The 23774-nt window shown below is 41.3% G+C and overlaps 1 protein-coding gene across 1 annotated transcript in view; it reads right to left on the bottom strand.

Annotated features, from left to right (window-relative positions):
• Positions 1–23774, bottom strand: part of DUSP10 (dual specificity phosphatase 10) — a 36959-nt gene that overhangs the window by 11644 nt on the left and 1541 nt on the right. Inside the window, exon 2 of the mRNA XM_054023948.1 lies at positions 22440–23288. Coding sequence (XP_053879923.1) covers positions 22440–23244 — 805 coding nt within the window. The 5' untranslated portion in view covers positions 23245–23288. The remainder of the gene's footprint in view (positions 1–22439; positions 23289–23774) is intronic.

The raw sequence follows: 23774 nt of genomic DNA on the forward strand, positions 1-23774 counted from the left end.
GTCCCTTCCAACCCTGATATTCTATGATAATGCAAATACTTATGAACCATGCAGTGAGGTGAGGTGAGGTGGAGAAAAGAGGAGGAGGAAATTTTATAAGTTATGAGGTTAGTTAGGCTCTCTTTACTAGAGACATTAGCTTTGCAGTCCCCACATCAGACAAGACAAAGCACCCTAACAAGCATTTCAGGGAGAAGCCATTAAAGAGAAGGCTCCCCTTCATAAAAGTAAAGGTAACTCAATAGATTTTTCTATAAAATGAACTTACAATCTCTTACTAGGTGTTTTTTTTGTTTTGTTTTGTTTTAACAGCACTTAACACAATGGGGGCTTGATCCCAGTGGGTTGTTTGGCACTACATGTAATTTAAACATGTACTTTGCGAATACATCTGAGTGCAATTTATTCCACTCGCTTGGAGGAATAAAATATATATCACAAATGAATTTCCTGATGTCCAAAGTCAAGATGGGGTCCCCATCTGTATGTGTGTGTAAGTATAACCACTAGAGCTTTCTGTGGATTAGTATTCCTTCAGAGGATGGCGGTTATCCCAGAATTTAAAGTTTATGCTCTATGTAAAAAAGGGAAACAAACACCACAACACCAAGAAAAGAAAAGGTCAATACTGACCTACAGCAGGTCTGTCTAGAGTGGATGTTCCAAACTTAGTGGTGACAAGGATTTCACCATGTCACTCCTATCAGGGAAAGAACCTCAGGAAAACTGGATGGTGGGAGGGAGGGACATTCCAAAGGCTCAGGTTTTTTAGCTGTAGGAGGATCTATGGGTGACACTAATGTGTTCTCTTACACTGTACTTCCAAAGCTTCCCAGGTCATAGTGCAAGAATGCGAAGTGCCCTGAAGAGGGAGGTGAAGGTTGAGAAGAATCACAAAAAGAAATGCATCATTATACAAAAAGTAAGCAGGACATTAAAAAGAAGTTAAAATAGCCAATAGCAGCATTATACAACATACACAAGTCCAGATGAGCAATCCTCAAATCTAAGAGAAAAAGAGGAAAAAAAAGAAAAAAGGTTTGTTGGCATGGGAGTCCATTTCTGAGGCACCGCTGAAGAGATAGCTATGAAAATCTAGAGACTGTAGCCTTACTCACATCGAGTAGTACCTTGTTCCATGAGATATCCAATTGAAGTCAGTGAAATATTCTGGTAGGAAACACATACAGCTATATGTATCTATAAGCCCGTTTTGATAAGAATGTAGATCTCCTAGGCTGAGTATTATGTAGCTGCAAACACTATGCTGCAGATTGTATCCACTTACCTGCCTGTGATGAAAAGTATAACCTCACCCTGTTACAATCAGATGCAGCCGCTTCATCACAAGCATTTATGCAGAGATTGTACAAGCAGTTCGTACACTTTTCACCCTAAAGTCGGCCGATGAGCAGATTTTTCAAGGGTCTGAGCACACCCAAATCTAACTAAAGTCAACAGGGTCTGTGGGTGCGCAGGACATCTGGAAAACCCAGGTATTTCTTTCATGAAGACTGGAATCAAGAAAGCAATACTCTTAATGACAGGCAAGCTGGGCTGTCATCTATAAAGCAAGATAATTCAGAAGCCAGAGTATTCTTGTAGTCACTGATGCAAGCAGCCAGAGATTTGTGCCATTATGACTACATCTGAAATACTCCCTCCCGCACTGTATGACAAGTTCCACTGTCCCTTTCTGCCAGACCTGCTAGTAAATAGTGACAGACCTCAAACCGTGTCCTGAGAAGTCAAAACTTTTGGTATGACTTGCGCTGTTCAGCTTCATAAGTCAGCACCATACCCTCCAGCTACCAATGACAATTTGTTCCGTGCTGAATATGGAAGATCTGTTCATCAGTGTCTAGCTTACTTTATTGTAATCGTAACAAAGCTCGCATTGCTACATTGTAATCTCTGGACTCTGCATACCAGTTTCAACTTATTGAAACCATTGAGGATCACCTGGTTGGCAGAAAAAAACCCAGGTACAGATAGATCAATGGAGACTTGAGCCACAGCAGTTTTTTAAAAAGAAAAAAGTGGACTAGCTTCAGTTGTAACAATGTTACAGACATTCATTGGGTCTATTCTGTAATCACCATTGGGGTGATTATTATATTGTATGCAGCAGACGCACAAAATGGTCTCATAGCAGAGATATGCTAATCAGCTTTTAGCAGGAACTATGAAAACTTCATTGGCAGAATCATCTGCAAGATCAAGAATTAAGAGTAACTTAATTCTATGAAAAATCCCTAACAGTCTATCTTAAAGAGCAAGGATATGCAGCTACCACCATGCAGCACCTGTACTCTCTACAGAAAAACTAAAGCATATTTGTTGCTGACCTACTGTTGATGCATATCTTTAAGTTCTAATTTTAACAGGCACTGTATGTTCCTGTTGTGTCAAAAATATGTTCCTGTTTTGCAATGCATCACACAGACCGTAGATGTGATGTCCATATTTAGACAGAACATGTGACCCTGTAGTGACAAACAGACCTTTTACATCTCTTTCAAAGCTATCCTAGATTATAACAAGACAACAAAAAACTTTATTAGATAAAAGCGAAGACTACAAGAAAATATTGGCTAAAACCATATTCTGTCTGTCTATCTTCTTTTCAGATTTGCTTCAGCCTAAGTATTCCACTCTAAATAAAAGATTAGAGCAGAGCAGAATAAAGTAGTACCAAGTAATTCACTAAAGACTTTAATGGTTTAATAAAAAAAAACAACAAAAAAAAAAACAGGCAGCCCACTTAAGCACACACACCAAATCTGGACTATAACCCCAAATTCTGTAATATCTAAAATTAAATAAGAGTGTTCAGCTGGTAACGTTTTGGGCATACCAGGAGCAATAATATGGCTGTATTGCAACATGCACAAAGTGTTAAGAGGACACTTTGGATTTGTGCAAGTACAGCCTGCTCCTTTAAACCTGTGACCTCATTTATTTGCATTACTGCAGAAAAGCCAGAAGCAACAGCTGATGACAGTCTCATGTATTTTTCCACTAAGACGACCATTAAACTGCTTCTGTGTTATTATTAATGAACAGATGATTTTATGTCAAGTTGATTCAAAGTGCAGGATGATTCAAGGGAAAGTCAATCTGACCACACACACAAGTTTAATTTTAGTCTGTCCACACTATAACTAAAACTACATGAGCATCAACAACATCCCAGACCTATTGGAAAAGTCTTTACCTTCTTCCAGCCCAAGAACTACACTAGCAAAATCATGCTCAAGGCTGGCTCCCAGGTCATCTCCAACAGTTCTAGGACTGTTTTCATAATTATCTGTATGCCTGGGGAATCAAAGTCATTCTGTGGGGAAGGCTGAATTCTGGTTTTAATTATGGTCTATGGTCTGGGGCACAAGTTTAGGACTGAACTTCACAAAGGATTGGCCCTAGTGCCACTGAGATTTGCATATCAAAGATGCAATATCTCTATGGAATAAATAATAAATAGGGAATTAAAGTTAGACAAGTGCCCTGTTGTGTCACACTCAATGGAAAAAAAAACATGCTCATTTTATGACCACTGCTATCCCTGACCTTTGTTCCTCTTCCTTCCCATCTTGATGGCATAGTCCACATGCAGGAAGTGCTTTGATTTAAGTAAATTGGCTCATCTCCTTTGTGTGGGCATCCTTAACATTGGTTTAAGAACAGCTAAAATTGATTCAGCTTAATTGGGTAAGAAACCAAAATAAGTTCAATTGATTTTTAGCCACTTAAAACCAATTTAAGGATATCTACTCAAGGGAGTAGAACCAATTTCTTCCTGCATGTAGACCAGTCATTCTTCTCTCTCATCCATTCATCTTTCTGCATTTTTCCCTCCCCTGTAACAATTCTCAGTTCTTCCCCACCCCCCAAACCCCCCGTCTAGACCTTCCCTCACAATCCCTTCGGCAATGAAGTGCTTAATATTTACATTTAAAGAACTGACACCTCCAGTAAGATGAATGGAGGCTGGGGGAGTTTAGGCCTCTCCAAGCCTTTTTTCCAGACTGTTTGCAGATAGACAAAAACATTGTTGCAGATACACTTGATTCATGTGTGGAAGGTTATTCTTCACAGGCCCAGGGGCAGAAATTGGAAAGGATTTTTTTTTAAATGAAACCTTAGATTCTACAGAATCTGATGTGTCCATATTTTGCATGATAGAGTCAGACAGGCCAGATCCATCCCACAAGGCTAGAGTTTAACACCACTGCCAGGGAAGTGGTTACAAACATGCTAGCAACACCTGAGCTGCAATGCAGCCCCTTTCCATTGGGCTGCTGGTACAAAAGCAGACCCAACACCAGCATCAGCAGCCACTAGACAATTATCCCAGCCTAGGGGATTCTACAGTGGCATACAGCTAGACAGCAGTCCTTATCTTTGTTGCTAGCAGAGGGGGATGGGGTGAGGGTTTATTTACACCCTAGTGATCCTTAAGTCCTCATGCTTCTGGCAGTGGCATTATTGACTCCCCCCACCTCCCAGCTGCACTTGGCAATCCTTGATCTCAGTTGAGGATCTCACCACTATGTTAAATATTGTTTATCACAGTTTCAGCCATAGTGGGAACACAGCTCTATTGTCATGGACACCCACCCTTTTCAGTCAGAGGGTCAAATACTTCACAGGGGGCCACAATCAATACTTTGGGACTTATTCTCTGTCCCTTCACAGCCCTGAGGGTGGTGTAAAGGGAGTGGAAACTGCCCTCACTTCCTCCTTCAGGCACATAGCTAGCATTCAGCCTCCCCGCCTTGCTCCCCCACCACAGCCCCTTGTGCAAGGAGTATGTTGAGAACAGGGAAGGAGAGCCACTGGGGCAGAGAATCAGGGACATGTAACTGGTTGTTCTCAGGTTCTCCTCCTGGGCTGTCCTAGGGAGTGATGCTGGGAAGGCAGCCATCCTTTGTTAGTTGCTCCACTAGGTTCCAGCAAAGCCAAGCAAACACCTATCCTGCTCTGTCTGAGGCTCTTGCAGCCATGCAAGTAAACAGGCGATGGACCAGGCAGAGCGACTCTCTCCACCCTCCCGGGTAATACAGCAGGCAGCCACCCTGGGAGGTGCTGAGCAGCTGTAGCAAGGATGGGACAGCAGCTCCTGAGAGTGCTTCTGGCTTACATCAAAGCTGTTCCCAAGGCTTCAGGGGAAGCAGTAGGTAGCTCTGCCTCCTAGTTATCCCATACTGACAAGGCTGATTCAAAACACTTCAGATTGTGCCATCAATACAAGTTTTTTGTTTTACCACAACTTCCTTGAGGGTCACAGTTTAGGTCATGGCTTGGACACCACTGGCCCAGGAAGTCAGTCTCCAAAAGCGGTACTGCTATTAATAGAACTATCTGGTGCTGTGGGGAGCAAGCGATAAGAGAAGAAAAAGGAGCAATTCTCCTCAGATAAAGAAAGAGGGACCAGTTCTGATCTCACTTACACTGGTCGCTCCTTTACTTTCCATGGAGTTACACCAGATTTTGCCCAAAAAAAATAAATTGGGCCCAACTGACAGTGTGTACAGGTGGGGAGAACCCACCATGTTGCACATTGAGGGGAACACAGATACAACAAGACTTCTGCTAATTTTAAGCATTACTGTTTACCCTGTTAAAGAAGGGGGAAGAAAATCCATTGCCTTTAAGAAGAAAATCCTTTAAGTGCTCTTAAAGAGTGAAACTGAGGTAAACCATTTCATAATACAAGTAGACTTTGCTGCATCACATTTTCCTCCGAAATCTATCCAATCTTTGAAGCAGAATTAAAAAAAAAAAAAAAAAGCCACGAGTGACTTAGACCTTTCTATTTATGTTGGTTACTAACAGATTAGATGAGTCTTGCTCTCTAGTGCTGCAAGCACTTTTCTCACCTGCCAGGGTCTGCCTGCAGCACCTTTCAACAGTTCACAGCAGGTCTTTTGCCCCCTCCACACACACAGAACTAAGTGTCAGCCTTGCCATAAGAGATTAAAGCTTAAAAAAATAAATGTAAAACTAAACAGACTACAAAAACTTCCACCTTGATACACTCAATCTAATAGAGTCTCTCCCTCTCATCAATCTACCAAGATGAAAGCTTCACAACACTAAAAAAAGAAATACTAAATCAAAAACAAACAAAAGTCTTACAAAACCAAAAAGCTCTGCACATTCCAGAAAACCTGTAAAGTGAGGTTTTTCCCCATATGTGAACTACCTAGAGAGGATGGTTTATAAACAAACTCTGGCCCTAAAGGAGGTTAAAGATTTGCAAGCATATCTTTGACAAGGTTGCTTTGAGGTCCTTTCGGTTTCTAAAGAGGGACAGAGGGTAAAATTCTCACACCTGTATTAACATGCAGCTTAGATTATTTCTAACACTTCTAACTCCTGCCAACTCCTCACTGCCAGACCTCCAGTTCACAGGACATTCTCTCTGACCTACTATAATCTCTTCTCCAGTCTCTTTGATGCTGTCTACACTTAGGATGACCAGATAGCAAGTGTGAAAAATCGGGACAGTGGGTGGTAATAGGAGCCCATATTTGGGGCTTTTTCTTAATATCAGGACTGTCCCTATAAAAAATCAGGACATCTGGTCATCCTATCTCCACTAGATAGTACAAAATCTATTTTGCCAGCAATGGTGCAGATAGTAGACAAAGCCCCATAGCCTTCTTTCAACCACCCAACATTCAGCTGCTAAAACAAGTTTCACTTCCCATCTCGCGTCATGACATCACTCATGTCTCAAGTCCTTTTCTCTGGCACCATGCTTGACAGAGGTCAGGCTCTTCATTTTTACTTCTAAGGCTCTGCACAGCTCTTCCCCTGCCTGTATTTTATCACCCTCCATCTCAATCCCTTTTCTCCAACCACTTTCTGTCTCATCTCCTCATTCATGGCTTTTCCTATACTGCTACCTACACCTGAAACTATATCCCTCTGCCCACAAACCTTCCTTCAGATCCCTCTTCTTCCCACCATTAACTTCCACTCTTGTACCATCTATTCCTTTTGCTCTCCCTGGATAGGTAGTATCAAGACCATGCAAGTCACTCCTTAGGGGATAAGGGTTCATGCTGCTTTGTTTTAACCTGCAGAGCTGGTGGGTAGATTCACCAACCAGGAGAGCCCAAATGTTCGAGTTTAATTCTACGTCCCTTTCCTCAGGACAGGCATACTGATGAAACCAAAGAGGCAAAAGACTCAAATTACTTGGCAAACTGAGACCTTTCCCACTTTTGACAGTGGTAAAGAGTAAGGACATATCCTCCCCCATATAGTATCTTCCAGGATACCATGCCCCCAAGAATCAGGAAGCCTTGTATCTAGTGTCCTGTAGGACACAAGCTTGCTCCTAGTCACATGCCCTGCAATATAGCAACTAGTTTTGAAACCGCCCCCGGCTGTAATGGGCACACTGGGTTGCATGCCCCAGTGGGTTGCAAGAGCCAGTGACATCTTACACTTTCATACCCCACCCCTTGTCTAATTTTCACTAGAAAGCCTTCAGGAATTCAATCTTCTTTTTAGTCTCCATACAGTATAATGCAGAGTTTTGATGCTCTATAAAATATTCAGTGTCTGATTTATGACTTTATTTTCCCCCCAACCCTAAGTTTTGGACCTAGACTACCTGCCAGCATGCTTTTACATTTGTCTTCTTGAGCATCTAACAATCTGAACTTAAAAAGGCTGATTACGGTGCTCATCCTATTCCAAAACAGCATGGCCAAAGAGAATATTTGGATATGTTGTGAGACAAAAAAAACAACAACTTTGTATTGGCACCCCCTCACCCCCTGCCTCCAACAATACTAGTAGAAACTATTACACTCTTGGTGCATCTGCCAATTCCAAGATTACATTGGCTTTAAAACGGGAAAATCCCAACATGCTGCTGGAGAGTGGAGTTTGCTTACATGAGAATGTCCTAAGAAAAATTATTCCCAAGAACATATTACATGGCACTTTCTTCTAAATTTGTTCATTTTATGTTGTTCTTAGGGGAAGAGAAAGCGGTCTTCTTTATTTCTAAATGCTAGAACAAAACAAAACCCCCCCAAAGATGCATTTCTTTCTACAAGCATCACAATAGTGCAAATTAAGACTACCTTAGAACACCATCCCTGGATTATAGGCATTTACAGCAAAAACTCAAAATTAGGCCCATCACAACTTCTCAAAGCAAAAGTACATTTTCTGTGGGGATTTAAACTTACATTGAGTCCAATTAAATAGTTACTGGAAAGGTCAGAGTAAACCCCAAAGGAAATACTCCCACTGGAAGTTGCATTAACACAAAGGTCATCTAGAAACAATTTTTATCTCTTTAGCACACAGTTTAACACCCAAAAATAAATAAAATAAAGACACCAAAAACTTTACCTAAGCTAGTGACTCTGTATCAGCCTTGAAAGGAGAGTGAGTGAAACAGGACTGGAGGAAAAAAGTTGTACGACAAAAGCTCCCCCCATTTGGGGTTTTATTGCTGATTTTCTCCTATATCTAGCCATCACCATATTTATATCTAAAGCAATAATGCCCATTTGCCCTTCAATGCAGCCTTCACATTGACACAATCAGTAGCTGGTGCGATCATGTGGTGGATTATGTGCACATTAAAACAATGCAAAAGGGTACTGGCTCAGCAAATATGAAGAGGGAAGGGGTGAAGTTTTAAAAAAAAGTAAGTCACCATTTTTATTCTGGAAGGGTAAGATTAAATATTTCTGCTTAAACAGTGGCTTTAGAGAAAGCCGCTGTTTCCACAACTCATCTATCCAGTTATTCACTTTATGCTTTTAAGGGAAACATTTTCTTAAGGACAAACTTTGCCATAAGCTCTATAGGAAATACTGGAACTTGTTTCTTCAGAGGACAAGGGTAACCACCTCTCATCCAAAATGTTGTTGCAAAGGGAGCTACAATTCCATCAGCCCCACATACATCTCGCATGAGATTGAGTTATTACACATTGATAACCCATACCAGCACTTCCCTAGTAGCCCATTCATTACTGAAGAACTTAAACAAAACAAAAATCAAAACACACACCCTAAGCGAAGTAAAAGTAAAAGTAAAGAAAACCTTCATAATGTGATTTAGCGCAGCATTATCTTAGAGTCATCAGTCAGCCTGGAGCAATGGTTCAGAGGCATGAACTGTCCCCTCAAAGTATTGTTAATGCTGGACCCTATTTACATCTCAACAAAAACTAAACTATATTAGTTTATAGGGCACAGGTATGCAGAGAACTTAATGAAGGAAAGTTAAGTCAAAGAGAAGAGTCTTGTACGGAGTTCTCAGAGCAGATAGTTCAGCAGTTGCTTCTCTCTTATGGGAGAGATGTCCCCAGCGTAGGTCCAGCTCCTGCAGAGAGTTCTGCCTGCAGCACTCACAAGCCTCCCCGTACTGACCCCACCGTTTCATTGTGCCCGTGGATATAAGTGTTGTGGGAGCTCAGGGAGGGAGGCAAGACCCCTCAGGCAGCCCATGCCAATCCTATCCTGGAGGGTGCTGAACAATCACAATACAAAACTTGCATTTGATAGGAAGTCACTGCAGAGAGACTGGAGCACCAGTGACAGGGTTCACGTTGGCCTGTTACTAAGCAGATTGGTTATTCTTGTGTACCAGTTAGGGAAGAGGGCTCCCTGTCGCCATTAGGGAAATAACAATCCATAGCTGTTCAGAGGACAATTGCCATGGTGCAAGGCAGTGCATAGGTCAGCCTCCAGCAGTCTCAAGAGGACACCCAATCCCCCAGGGTAGGGCTACAGCACTGGGCTGCCCACAGGCAACCCAGACAAGACAACACTTAGAGTAGCTCCCTGAACTGACGAACTTATGCCAATCACCACTCTGGCCCTAACCACCCCAGAACGGAGAGAACATGAAAGGTGTTAGCCCACATTGTCACACCTTTCCTCCCCTCATCCCCTGGATGTGAGTTTTCTGCCCAGAACTTTTTCAGGGCATGTGGTATGCATCATTCCTATACAACAAAAAGATAACAGTAATCCTCTCTGGAGCTCATTGATGCATCAATCACCATGGCCAGGCCTGTGGCTGACAGGATGGGGTGCGTTCTTCTGACCAGCTCCAGATGGAAAGTAGGAGTGCTTTGCCACTACAGCTACTAGGCCACCCTAGATCACGGAGCAGCTTAAAAGGACCAAGGTTGTGGACCAACTTCATCTGAGTTCTGCATTCATTCCCACCTCCCCCACTGTGTCTCCTAGAGTAATCAAAAAGGAACAAGGAAAATAATTCTAACAGACCCTAGATCTCCACATGCATTGGGGAACATTGGCTCCATTTACAACTTTATACATGAGTCCATCTAACATAATTTGTACACAGAGAGTGTCTCTTTAAGATGTTTCCCTCTAATATTTAAGGAGTCTTAAAAAACCATTAGCTAAAGAATGATTGAACACTGGGCAAAGTCTTCTCTTCCCCAAACGTGACAGCCAAGAGCCATCAGGTAGCAATAAACGAGTAGCACCATGCTCCTGTATGGAGAGGTTTTCCACACAATTCTTGTGGAAACTTCAGTTGAACTGTATCATTGCAATCCACTTGATTAGTCATGACTGCTGCTGAAGGAAGAGCTTTTCTGTGGAAAGGTGATGCTACTCTTCCAGTGAAGCTGGTTCCCTAGGCCTTAAATCATAAGAAGGTGATATACACACAGGAGAGAGAGAGGAGAAAGTTGGGAAAGAGAAATGCAAAGTAATAGGAGAAAGATAACTGTGAGAAGGCATGATCCCTCAGACTGCTTTAAATACATCCATGGTCATGGACTTGCAGTAGAAACAGAACCCTGACCACAAGCTTTGGCAGGTAAGTGTGGAAGGAAATGAATCTACATTATCCAGTGATTAGAGCATGAGACTGGGAACAAGGAAACCCAAAATTCTAATGTCTACCACTGACTCACTAAGTGGCCTTGGGCAAGTCACTTAAATTCAGCCTAGCTCTCAATGTCTCTGTTTGTAAATAGGTTACAATGTCTCACAAGTGTGTTGTGAGGAATAATGCTTGTAGAGATGCAATACTCTACATGGCAATTTTAAAATAAAATGAGCTATTTGGAATTTAAATGTGTACGTATATATTCTGCTAGTGATGTGATTATGAAAAACAAAATTAAATATCAAATGTGTTTAGTCTTAAAAGTGCCAGTGAATGCTAACAGCTTCAGAGCATAGGAAACACTTGCAATATCTTTGCAGAGACCAAAACCAAGAGTACCCTACTATTTCAGAGGAGATAGAAGCTGTCATGGTCTCAGAACAGGTCAATTGCTTAACAATAGCTTTCATTTTATAACATTATTGGCCAGTCACTTATATAAGAGCCAGTTTCAGGCTTTAGCATAGTAAACTGACAAAACCATCGCATTCAACTAATGTGACAGACACTTGCAAGTTACGCCCAATCCTCTGGTTTTCTGAATTTCCCAAGGCATTTTTACAAATAATAATTCATGTGCATAATTCTTGCAAGGGCAAGGGATGACATGTTTCCTTTTATAACAGACATCTTTATAGTCATCTCTTCTCCCTTTCAGTGAATCAAAAAGGGGGCTTACTCAAATAGTCTAAAGATTTTCAAAAGCTTTACTGTAGTAATATTCATTTGAAACAAATGTGTTGAGATCGCTCAAAATTTTATTTCCTTCTTGGATCCCAACCAGTCTACTATTATTAGCACTAACAAAGTGTTTTACATCTTCAAAGTGCTCACTAATAGTAACTGGGACAGAGGTTGCCATTTACCCACAGTTACTGAACAGTGGTAGCTCAGAGGTAGTTTTTGCCAACTCATGATTTAATTGCAAGTTTCACTTTATTTCCTGTTTTTCCTTAAGGCACACTTCCTAAAGACAGACAACTATATGGAAAGCTCAGCTTTTATGTTTTTAAAATAAAGTTTCTACCCTTCATTGCTGCAGAAAGAAAAATGGGGGGTGGGGGAGAAATCACAGTACATAAGAACCCAACATTTATCACTTATTTATAATGTTATGATTGGGAAGGGGACGCGGAGGGGAGGCTGATTCATGATTTTTCAAAGCTTGGGATTGGCAAGGCTGCAGATGACATAGTACTAAAGCATAGGAAAATTATTGTTGATAATCCTGGGTCTATTACATATAATGGTAACCACGATAGGCCAAGTATTAGCTCTATTTTATAAATCAGGAGTTGGAGAGATTAAAAAGAAAACTCAGACAGATTAAAATGACTTGCCCAAGGCCTCCCAGCAAGTACATTATGTAGGTTTAATCACACAGTTATCATTACAGTGACTTGACAGTTATTGCCATTGTCCCAGATAGTGCACCCATGATCTATGCACAGATACACCCTGCACATGCAGCTCTCCTGTCTTCTCCACAGAAGATGATGCCACCTCTACTATGCTATCCCTCCCCCACCCCACCCCAAATCCCACAGAGGACATTCTACAGGCCCAGGATCTGCAACAGGGTAGGAAGACATGTTCTCCCTAGAGAACAACAGAGCTTAGGGATGGGGTGTTGGAAATCAATGCTGAAACTTTCCCTCCCAGACAGATTTTTCCAGGTTTAGTGTTGCCCTGAAGGTGAATTTTAATTTGAGCAAAAATAATCCCCAGTACAAAACAGTTCCAAAAATTTAAACAAACAAACAACAAAACAGCGCCAACGATGAAGCATCTTGTGGAGAAAGTATCAATGTGGTAGAGAAGTGCCCCTCACTGACTGTTCTGGAATGTTCCACAGGCAAAAGTGGCCAAGCTGCAAGGCTTTTAAAAAAAAAAATAGCATTGTACACATGCACATTATTTTTAAGTGTCAACAGTGCCATAAGCAGAGGCAGGGTACAAATGCATAATGCATGGCCAATCTAGTGGTCTACTTGTATTTATTTTGGGGGGGTAGGAGCAGAGGGGCTGGTAACCTGGCCTGATCCCATGGACAATTGTGTGCACAATATTGGGACTTAGTGGGACTAGCCACATGAGTAAAGCGATTGCATGCACGTTCATAGGATCAGGACTTTAGTGTGCAGTGAGTGAGGCACAGGTCTGCAAGAGACATACAAGTTGCATTAAGCCAAACAGAAATTCAGGGATATGGAAGGAACTATTCTCTCTTTTCTTCAATATTCCCTCCAGGAGTGTTGCCAACTCTTGCAATTTTAATCGTGAGATTTGCAATATTTGGCATTTTTCTTAGTGCCCAGATGCTGGCACCCTGGGACTAACTGAGAAACTTGTCTTTCATTTAAAAAAGGGCTTTCTAGCCCTTATGGTTGCAGACAAAAGCTTGAAAAAGTCACTGAGTGCACCTTAAAGGCTCGGAAACAAGGCAGCAAATAAAAATAACTCCAAGTGTATTTTTTTAATCTTATGGTATTTAAGCCAAAAACTCATGATTTTTTGGAGCCTGCAAATACATTCTAGAAGATTCTATGTGGGAATCAGTAACAAAGTTAAGAGAACGGTATAGTTGCACAGTTCAAGCTGCATGCTTAATCTTAGCTCTGCCCTCTTGTGCATATATACATAAAAGATTGTTGTAAAGAGGACAATGATCAATTGTTCTCCATGCCCACTGAGGGTAGGACAAGAAGTAATGGGCTTAGTTTGTAGCAAGGGAGATTTAGATATTGTGGCGGGGGGGGGGCAATTTGGGAAATTTAATTATAAGCATAGTTAAGCACTGGAACAAGTTACCTATGGAGATTGTGGAATCTTGATGGATTTTAAGAACACGCTACATAGTATACCCAGATTATCTGACAAGTGTCCTACTACTGTCTCAGCATCAGAGTGATGAAGTAGATGACCTATTGAGGTCCCTTCCAGCCCTACATTTCCAGGATTCTATATGCATTATGACAATTTTTATATTATATGATTGCATATTTCCTTAAATACAAGGCCATGCATTTTTCTTCCCCTACACCTGGTAAACTGCAACCGAAATAACTTTCCTGGGGTTGTCTGCATAAACAGAGTGGCAGTAGGAATTGCTACATTTCTGTATCTAAAAATTGTGACAAAGTTGAATGCTTCACTATATTACTGAGAAACAGTGTGTGATCATGAGAATAAAAACCATGTAGGAAGTACACACACCCAACACAATTAAGGTTGCATGTGTGGTCCTACTTTGGGCATTTCTTGGCTTTTGAGTCCGAAAATATGCAACCTTAACATTCTCTTACTTATTCCATCAAAAAAACATGTTAAGAAGTCACAGCTTGAAGCCCAGTGGTTGATCCCCCACAGCACATTTCAGATTTATTATAAACCCACAGTAATCTTAAGAACCTTTGAGTATTAAGCACACTAACAAAGTCAGCTGCTACTTTGAAGGAAAAAACCCACCTGTGTGTGCAAACTTAAAAAGGTGTTATGCAGACATATTTGCATTAAGCAGTGTCCAGGTTACCACTCAAGCCTAGAACATAAATGTGGTTTTGGTATTTTGTTTGTACAGTAGGTTAGTTTTGTACATCCACATGACAACTAACAGTAACACTCATGCTGGAAGTCTCAGTGGTGACCAATGAGCCAACAAGTGAAGAGACTGATCTGCCTTGCAGCCTTAAGGAAGGTTTCTCCAAACAAGGGTTGAGGTCCATTTTTGGGTCAGTGTGTCAAAGCCACAAGCAGAAACAGTGCAAGGTGACTCATGTTCGCTGCTTAAAAAGAGGCTTGTTTTTTCTTCTACCTCAGGGTAACACACACACACACACACACACACACACACACGAACTATCCCCAAGGTAAAAAGCCATGAGGACAAGGCCCTGGAATAGGGTTGCTTATCTCATGGTAAAACTGAGCAGCCCTATACTCCTTCCAGGGGCTGACCTTGACAAATTTACTTGAAGTAAAATTGAAGTGCTTTAACTACTTTGTGTTTTTACCTCAGAACAGGTCATGCAGGTTAGTTACCCCAAGTTAAGAAAAAACACACCTTTTTTAGCAGTGAAGACAAAGCCAGTGCTGTAGCTGGTTCTGTAGTTAAGCAGGGACTGCTGCCAGGGCTGTCAATCCAGTACCTATCAATAGCATTAAACTTACACTGAAGGGGGGGGGGGGGGGAAATCTTAAATATACAATATTACCAAGAACAATGGAACTTTAGTAGCAGGTACTGAATGTCCCGTAACAAACAGGGCAAAGAGAATGAAAGGCAGTATTAGTAAATTTAGCCACCCAAAACCTAATTCCGTAATCTTTTGCAGATCTATGCACTGCTAATCCCTGTCATCCAAATGCCAGCTCTTATTTAGTGCTAAACCTGCCATTCACATTGCAGGTGATGTCACACCCAGCATTACAGAGATGGAGCCAGCCTCCAAAAAGCTATGGTAAATCCAGATTTTTCCTTGCCAATATTGCAGGAATGGTTCTTTAAAATAGTTTGCTTTTTAATATTCTTATTGTGGATCCCCAGGCTATAAGAATATTGAAAACCTTTGAAAGAGAAAAAATGCAACATTGGAAGGAAAACAGGACTTCTTACCCCTACACAGAGGTAGTCTCCTGCTTTCTTCAAGGCTGAGTGTGACATAACCAGCACAGTGCATGCTGGACACCACACAATAGGTACCATTTATTTTGGAGGCAAGGACAGCACTTCATGTAGCTGCAAAGAGAAAGAGTAGTTTTCAGTTTCTTATGCAGCAATGTCCATGTAATGTAGTTTAAAGGGATTGAGAATGCTAAATTTTCCCAAGAATACTTATGCCTCGGTTTACCTTGTATAAACCCATGTACAAAACTGGAGTGGAGAGAGAATGTAGGCAAAGCCTTAGTTTTATCAACCTCGGGGGGAGTGGGGAGAAGAGAGAAAGAGCAGTAGTTTTAACATGTTAGCTAGTATATATGAAAATCTTAGGGTGAAATCCTGGCCCTAGTGAAGTCATTGGGAGTTGATACTGATCTCAGTGGGGCCAGAATTTCACAAGGCAAGAGTTATTTTTAATCACACTAGGATTTTCACGTGTTAGTTAACATTTAAAAATACAACTTTTTCCTAGTGTAGCTATGGTCTTATTCAGTGGGGGTACACAGAGATCTTCCGGGGGTACCTCAATTCATCTAGATATTTGCCTAGTTTTACAACAGGCTACATAAAAAGAACTAATGAAGTCAGTACAAACTAAAATTTCATACAGACTATGACTGGTTTTTACTGTTCTATATAGTATACACTGAAATGTAGGTACAATAGTTATAAAATAAAGAGATTGGAATATAATTACATGGTAAAAATGAGAAAATTAGCAATTTTTCAGTAATAGTGTGCTTTGCCACTTTTGTATGTTTAGGTCTAATTCTGTAAGCAAGTAGTTTTTAAGGGAGATGAAACTTGGGGGCATGGAAGAAAAAAAATCAGACTCCAGAAAGAGGAACAGTAGTCGGGAAAGGTTGAGAGCCACTGGTCTAATTGACTTCAGTGCGTTGAGATCCCTGGCAGAAATACATGCTAAGTATTCATATATTCTATTGGCCAGTAGTTTTGGTCAGTCACTGAGAGCTGAATTTGATCCATAGTTACACATCTGCAAATTTAGAGCAACTCTGACATTGACGGAGTTACTCTAGAATTACAACAAAACATAACCATGTTTATTTCTGAAGAGAAAACTAACAACATCAGGTACAGAGAAGAAAGCAGATAACTATTTCACAGTGAGCTTAGTGTGTGACAATAGATGGACGTTTATTTAAAGTCTACAAAACTCTGTGTTCTTTAGGAATTATTTTAACTTTCTTGATACCTGTTTAAGTTAGGAGTCTGGAAATTATTCTTAGATCATGACAATAAACACCAAGTGGCCTGGTGGCAGGTTTTACACTCATCATTATAACAAGACCTCAAACACTTCATTTATTCCCCCGTTAGATGAACAGTGCAAAGGTAGAACACCAGAACAGAAATAAGCTCCTCACACCAAGAGGAAAACAAAAGGAGTTACAAGGGGCTCTCATTGAGCTTTAGCCACACTTCTCTGGGTGTATATAACCCAGTTGTGCACAATACGATGAAAAGCAGCAAGACTTTCTTTAGAAACAAGCCCCCTTCAGGAGGATTGCCAATCCTATGCATTCAAAATCTCAAATCAGCCTGCCCCCTCTTAAAAAAAAATAAAACAATAAAACAAAAGTGATTGGCTTGAAAAATCATGTTTTGGGGTTGTTTTTTTTTTTGGTTGTTTTAAATGGTCTCCCTCCACCCCACAAAACATCCTCTGGTGTGCCTTGACAATTCATTTCTTGCCCCAGATTTTTTCCTGCAATCCCGGGGGGGGGGGGGGGGGGAGGGGGGGAGGGGAGGAAGGGAAAGAAGAGAACGTTATTCATAATTAAAGTGGAAATATTTATGTAATTACCTGACTCCAAGAGCTGGGGATTTAAGGGGAAAACACACAAAAAAAACTTAAAAAAATCAAACACCAAGTACCATAAAACTTGTGATAAAATTGCAAGGGTTGGCAATATTGCTTCAACTGTGGATTAGTCACTAATAGGAGAAGAATTCCCCTTATAAGGCACAAAGGCGCCTCCACACCATTGGTTAAGTCCTGGAAGTGTTGCGGTTAACCTCAGCAGGGCCAGGATTTCACCCCATGTCTCTCCCTCCCACCCTGTTCCATAGGCCAATGAGGCTAAGAACCAAGCCATCAGGACTCCCAAGTCTACTTCCACTGAATGCAGTGACTATTTTTCCATCAGCTTCAAGGAGAGCAGAAGTAGGCCCACATCACTGACTTTTTCCACCCACTGACTTTGGGGGAGATTGAAAAAAAATATATATATCCCCTACCCCCCTCCAGAACAACGAAAGGCAACGCGCATTGTTTAAGTGCATCTAGTCATTTAGCGGAACTGGTGAAAGACACCACTGTGATCAGTTCTGTATGTGGGACACTAAGAGAAAAAGATATGATGATATACAAAGAAATCCAGCCACTAAAGAAAGTGGCTTTAGTTTCTGATAACTAACAGTAGATGCTAGTATCAAGTAAAGGGAGGAAAAAAGGGGAAGTTTGGAGGAGGGGGTAGGGGCAGAAAGCTATTTGACATACTGTATGCAACCAAACCAGACCTTTGGATTTGGTCAGGATACAATAAAAAGCAGTTTAAGTTTATACACCATTTGACAATACTAAAAATATAATCGGATATATACTTCTGTAGATATAGAAGTTCTTATATTTGTTATTCAAAAGGCATATCAGCATTTCAAACTTGGCTTTTGAAATCCTTAAATCAAATGCAAATCTTACCTTAATTTTTAAAGAAAAAAAATGTACCCCATAGCTAAAGGAAGTGGCAAAGAAATAATGCAGAGAAGGCAGGTGGGGGTGGGAGGAAGGTGGGTGGGGGAGGAACATTAGAGAGATTAAAATCCCTATATAAAACAAAGGCAAAGACCAATCACATTCAACACTGCCCAGCTGTGTCTTCTTGTTGCCGTCCCAGTACAACATGTGGTCCTGTTAACATTAAAAATAAATTAAGCAGCAACCTGGCTTAACTTTAAATTTCTCCATTGGCATGTACACAATTTCAAAAGTGTATTTTATCACTAGATCATCAGTCTGATCTTAGAAAAGCACACAATATTTCCCTCACAGCTTTAAAAAATAAAAATAAAAAAAGATTCAGACATCTAGAACAAAATACATCTTGAACAGAGGTCACCAACCAGAAGAACTGTAAATTAAAGCAGTAATTTAATCCCCAAGGCCAAGGGCCCTGAGGTTCTCTGATCAGTTTCTCCTCAATGTGACACTGCAACACTAAAATGGCAACAAGGCTGCTTGGTTGACAGGCAGCACCATACATGGAGAACATGGCACCAGATCAGGGGGACATAAATTTGGACAGCAAGGTTAGCAACCAATGTTTACAAACATAAAACAGAGGATCAGATGGGCCAGCAATAAATTATGACTGGATTGCGGTGAGCAAGAGAAATCTTCTAAAATAAAAAGCAAAGAGGCTTTATATCCTCTCTTCAATTTTAGTTCAATCTCCCCCCCGCCACCCCCCACACACTTGAAGCATGATGGAAAAATCCTATCTGACAACTGGAACTAAATAACAAGCACTTCTACTGCCACTTTCCAGGCATAGAAGCCTAAGCAGAGCCTTATTAATTACTCTATAATAATCCCATCTCCAAGAGGCCCCTACTCAGACCCCATTTCAAATTAGGTGGTGGGGCAGGGGGAGGGGGGTTAAAAATGCATGACACCTGTTTAAAATGGGAGAGCTCTTGGCCCTTCTTCGCTTGATTTGCTTTCCCAAGCTAGTTCCATTCCCTTGTTAACACACAGGCTTTTCTTCCCTTGTCCTCTACCTCAGTTTCACCCCCTGGTGGCAGAAATAGTTCAGAGGGAACATCTGATTGCCGGGGGGGGGTTGAAAGAGATCCAAACTCTAATAAGAGACTCTTCTGAGCCAACCACTGAATGCTTCTCATTAATTTTAAAATGGTCTGCTTCAGAGCAGGACCAAAGTAGCATGGGCTGAGTGATTTTGCAAGCATTCTATGAAATCTCAGCAGAGCACCCAGCAGGCAGCATCAGTAGAGGAGGGTATAAAAACCATGTTACAAGCATGACACCTGTGTTGACTGGCTCGCTACTGTTACAATCGTCTAACATTTCACCGATACCAAATATCTATGCAGATAAACCATAGCTACCATGCTGTAGATCAGGATCCTGAAATTGTCATAATGCAAAGTCATTTATCCATATCTTTCTTACAAAGAAATATAGAAAAAGATCTGTTTGTAGAAACATTGTCTTTGCTGAAAAAGGTATCAGTGTCAAGACGAGGGGGGGGAGAAGGAAAGCTTTGTTAAGAGAACTATGGCCAATAGTGGCATTGAATTTAAAAGGGAGCTTCACAGCATAATGTGTCTCTGTTTCTTTTGCATACATAAGAATCATGATGGCCTAAGGATTTCAGTGAAAGTCTATTGGGAACCAGTTGCAATTGTCAAAATCAAATCAGTGGATCTGTGAGTTGCAGTTAATGCACAAGAAAACCAAAACACGATTTTAAGGTTTAAACAAAATCATGAAGGCTGCCGCAAAACCTTTAACTCCGCTCCATTCTTTAACCCATCTATTTCCACAGAGTCCTCTAGCAACCCTCAGAACAGGAAGTTTAGCCGCCATATTCTGTGGGATATAATTGCCAGGCTAAAAGAAAGGACTTCTGAGGAAGATTAAGGGAGTTCAATATATAGAAGTAACAGAGGGGTAGCCGTGTTAGTCTGAATCTGTGTCCTGTGGCACCTTTAAGACTAACAGAAGTATTGGAGCATAAGCTTTCGTGGGTGAACGCCCACTTTATCAGACGCAATATATACAGTTTGGCTAAACAATGGCTAACAGGAGAGGGAAGGACTAGACAACTGTCAACCAAATATTTGAAGGGCCTAAATACCAAGAAAGGGGAAAGCAATTTGGCTGGCAACAGAAGTAACAGAATGAACTGAAGAAAAAGGTAAATATCTTCAGACAGTATTAGACTGCGGAAAGCTTTTCAAAGTGGTGGAAGATATCACTTGAAACTCTGAAAATTAAACTGTACAAAGCATTAAAACAGTAGTTTTTCAAAAAACTTTTCCTGCAGACCACTTCAGAGCCAAGAAATTGTTTTACGTGCCTCCTCCAACATGCCAACCTTGCACAGAGTGAAATATTTTGAGATCCAAACGATCAGCCACCAGAATAGGTAGTAGATCAGTCTGTGGACTACCATGGTATGAGAACTCACACTAGTTAGGTTAATGCTCTTCCTCTACCCCCACCTTCTATTGCACATCTCCAACTTCTGTGAGCTAAGTTTTATGAAGACTAAAATAACAGACAGCAAGACTACTAGAAATCCAAGGTCCCCAAAAATCAATTTGATCTAAAACAGTTGGGTAGAATATTGCATCTTCTTGGGTCTTTGCCCTTTACTGTAAGTATTTCTAGTCCAAACCTTTATAGTTAGGAATAATTAAAATTCTGCACAGAAATTAGGAATCTAAGAAGTCTGTTTCCTCCCTCTCTTCACCCCGAGAGAGCAATATTCATTAAAAAAAAACAAAAAACCCACCAAGCTCTATCATCTCCATGTTGTATATACAAGATACATGCTAAGATCTTCCTTCCCTCTCAATCATGGACTCATAATAAATGGAGAGCTGGAGGGACTTTCAGAGGTCATCTAGTACAGCCTCCTGTGCGACCAAGTATACCTAGACCATCCCTGACAGGTGTTTAACAACCTATTTTTAAAAACCTCCAATTATGGGGATTTCACAACTTTCCTTAGAAAGGTATTCCAGAGCTTAACGACCCTTATAGGTAGAAAGTTCTTCCAAATCTCTAACCTAAATCTCCCTTGCTGCAGATTGAGCCCATTACTTCTTACCCTACCTTCAGTGGACATGGAAAACAATTGATCACCCTCCTTTCTGTAACAGCTCTTAACAGTCTTCAAACGTGTTCAGGTTCCCCGAGTTCTCTTATCTCAAGACTGAACATGGCCAGGTTTGTTTGTTTTTTAAACCTTTCCTCATAGGTCATGTTGTCTAAACCTTTGATCATTTTTGTTGCTCTCCTCTGGACTCTCTCCAGTTGGTCTACGTCTTTCTGAAGAGTGGCGCCCAGAACTGGACACGGCACTCCAGCTGAGGCCTCATCAGTGCCATGTAGAGCAGGGAGGTAATTGTCCATGTCTTACATAGGACACTCCTGTTAAAAAACCCAGAATGAGATTAGCCTTTTTAGGAGCTGCATCACATTCTTGCCTCATTTGGTTTCTGATCCATTGTATCCTCCAGATACTTTTCAGCAGTACTACTGCCTAGCCACTTATTCCCCACTTTCTGTAGCTGTACATTTGATTTTTCTTTCTTAAGTGTAATACTTGGCACTTGTCTGAAATCAACATTCTGAAATTCAAGAAAGTTCTCCAATTTGTCAAGGTTCATTTGAATTCTAATCCTGTTCTCCAAACTGCTTGCAACCCCTCCCAGCTTGGTGTCACCTGTAAATTTTAGAACGCTCTCCAGATCCATTATCCAAGTCATTAATGAAAACATTGACTAGTACCAGACCCAGGACAGACCCCTGCAGGATCCCACCAGATACATTCCCTTCCCCCCCACCCCAGTTTGATAGTGAACCATTGATAACTACTCTGAGGATGGTCCTTCAACAGTTGTGCACCCACCTTATAGTAATTTCATTGAATATTCCTTTTGCTATTGGTGACTCTATACATATAGGATTCCCAAATAGATTTTAAGTGTACATCTTTCAACCAAACCAAACAAGAACAAAACCAGGACATTTATGGAAAAAAGACAAAAGAAACCAGAAGATTATTTTGGGGGTAGCGGGTAAAAGTACCTTTCAGAACTAGAGGTTCCTTGCCTTCTCGCTTGAGTGATTCCAGCACTACGTGGAGTGGCTGGGAAGGCATTACTCGGCTTGGCTCATTGGTATTCTCATCATAAACTATAATTTCTTTGGAAAAGATCCTCTTGAAGGAGTCCTTGCCTTCCCGGCAGGAGATCAAGTCCAAGACAGTGATCTTGCCCTGCTGGAGCCTTCTCCTGCTGATCTTGTCAGAACAGTTAATGTGAACAGCCCCTTGAATGTGACTCTTATTGTACTCCATGAATGGCCTGCAGTCAATGATGACAGGCCCTTGGTTCTGTTGGTGGCTCTTGTTGCATTTGGTCATCTTTTTAGCCAGGTCATTAGGATAGATTATTTTTATGCTAGCTACTTGCTTGGTTGTGCCTGAGGCCGGGCTCCCCACTCCACCCGATGGACTCAATGTGCCCGTGTTCTCATTGTTGTTGACCATTTGGTTAGCAGGGCAGGTGGTAGAGGTTCCTACGTTGGTAGTGCTGCTGGTGCTTGCTTGAGTTTGGGCCTGATTGTCCTTGTCGTAAGTTGCCACAGTGCAGCAACTGGCGCTGCTGCATCCACAACTCAGGGAGCGTGCAGAGCCGTTGGATGAGGGCATATACGTGAGATTAGCAGCCTTTAGGGACACAACAGCTGTGCCAAGGAGACTTGTGTGACTCTCACTGGCAGAAGAAGCAGATTCAAGGTAGCTAGAGTCTAAACAAAGGCTGAGATCCTGAGGTCTTACTGGCCTTGAAAGTGCCACTACTACCCTGTCGTCTAAAGGAGATGGAGGCATGAGGAGGCTGAGAATTGGCAAGTCAAGAAGAACTCAAGATCTGTCTGCAAAGGGAAAAAGAAAAAGGATCACATGAAACATACAGGGCCAGAGATTTCTAAAGGCTGTTTCTGATACTCATCACGGACTATTTGTGATCAGCTCAGTGCAGTTTATGAAGGAACCTCTCCCAATCCTGCAGCAAAAGCTTCAACTCTTAGCCTGCACGCAAAGAGAATGCAGAATATTCTATTGGCCTACCGAGCAACTAGTCGAGAGGAGACATTCATTTACATGCAGATGCTGAGTTACTCTGAAACCTTGAGGCTGCAAAGCATACAACTGATAGAGATAATAAAAAGGCATGTTCTCTCATTTCCTCTGCTCACAGCAAGGGACAGAACTATTGGCATGGCTCAACAACTCGTAGGAATGCACAGCAGCTAAATATGTCAGAGGCAGATGTGCAACTTTTCTAGCAAGCCTGAATAAAACTAGCCTTGGAATAAACCCTTGAGAAAGCCATTTGAAAGCTTGAACCCATACAGAAA

This window comes from Malaclemys terrapin, chromosome 3 (genome assembly GCF_027887155.1).
Source record: "Malaclemys terrapin pileata isolate rMalTer1 chromosome 3, rMalTer1.hap1, whole genome shotgun sequence".
Lineage (NCBI taxonomy): Eukaryota > Metazoa > Chordata > Testudines > Emydidae > Malaclemys > Malaclemys terrapin.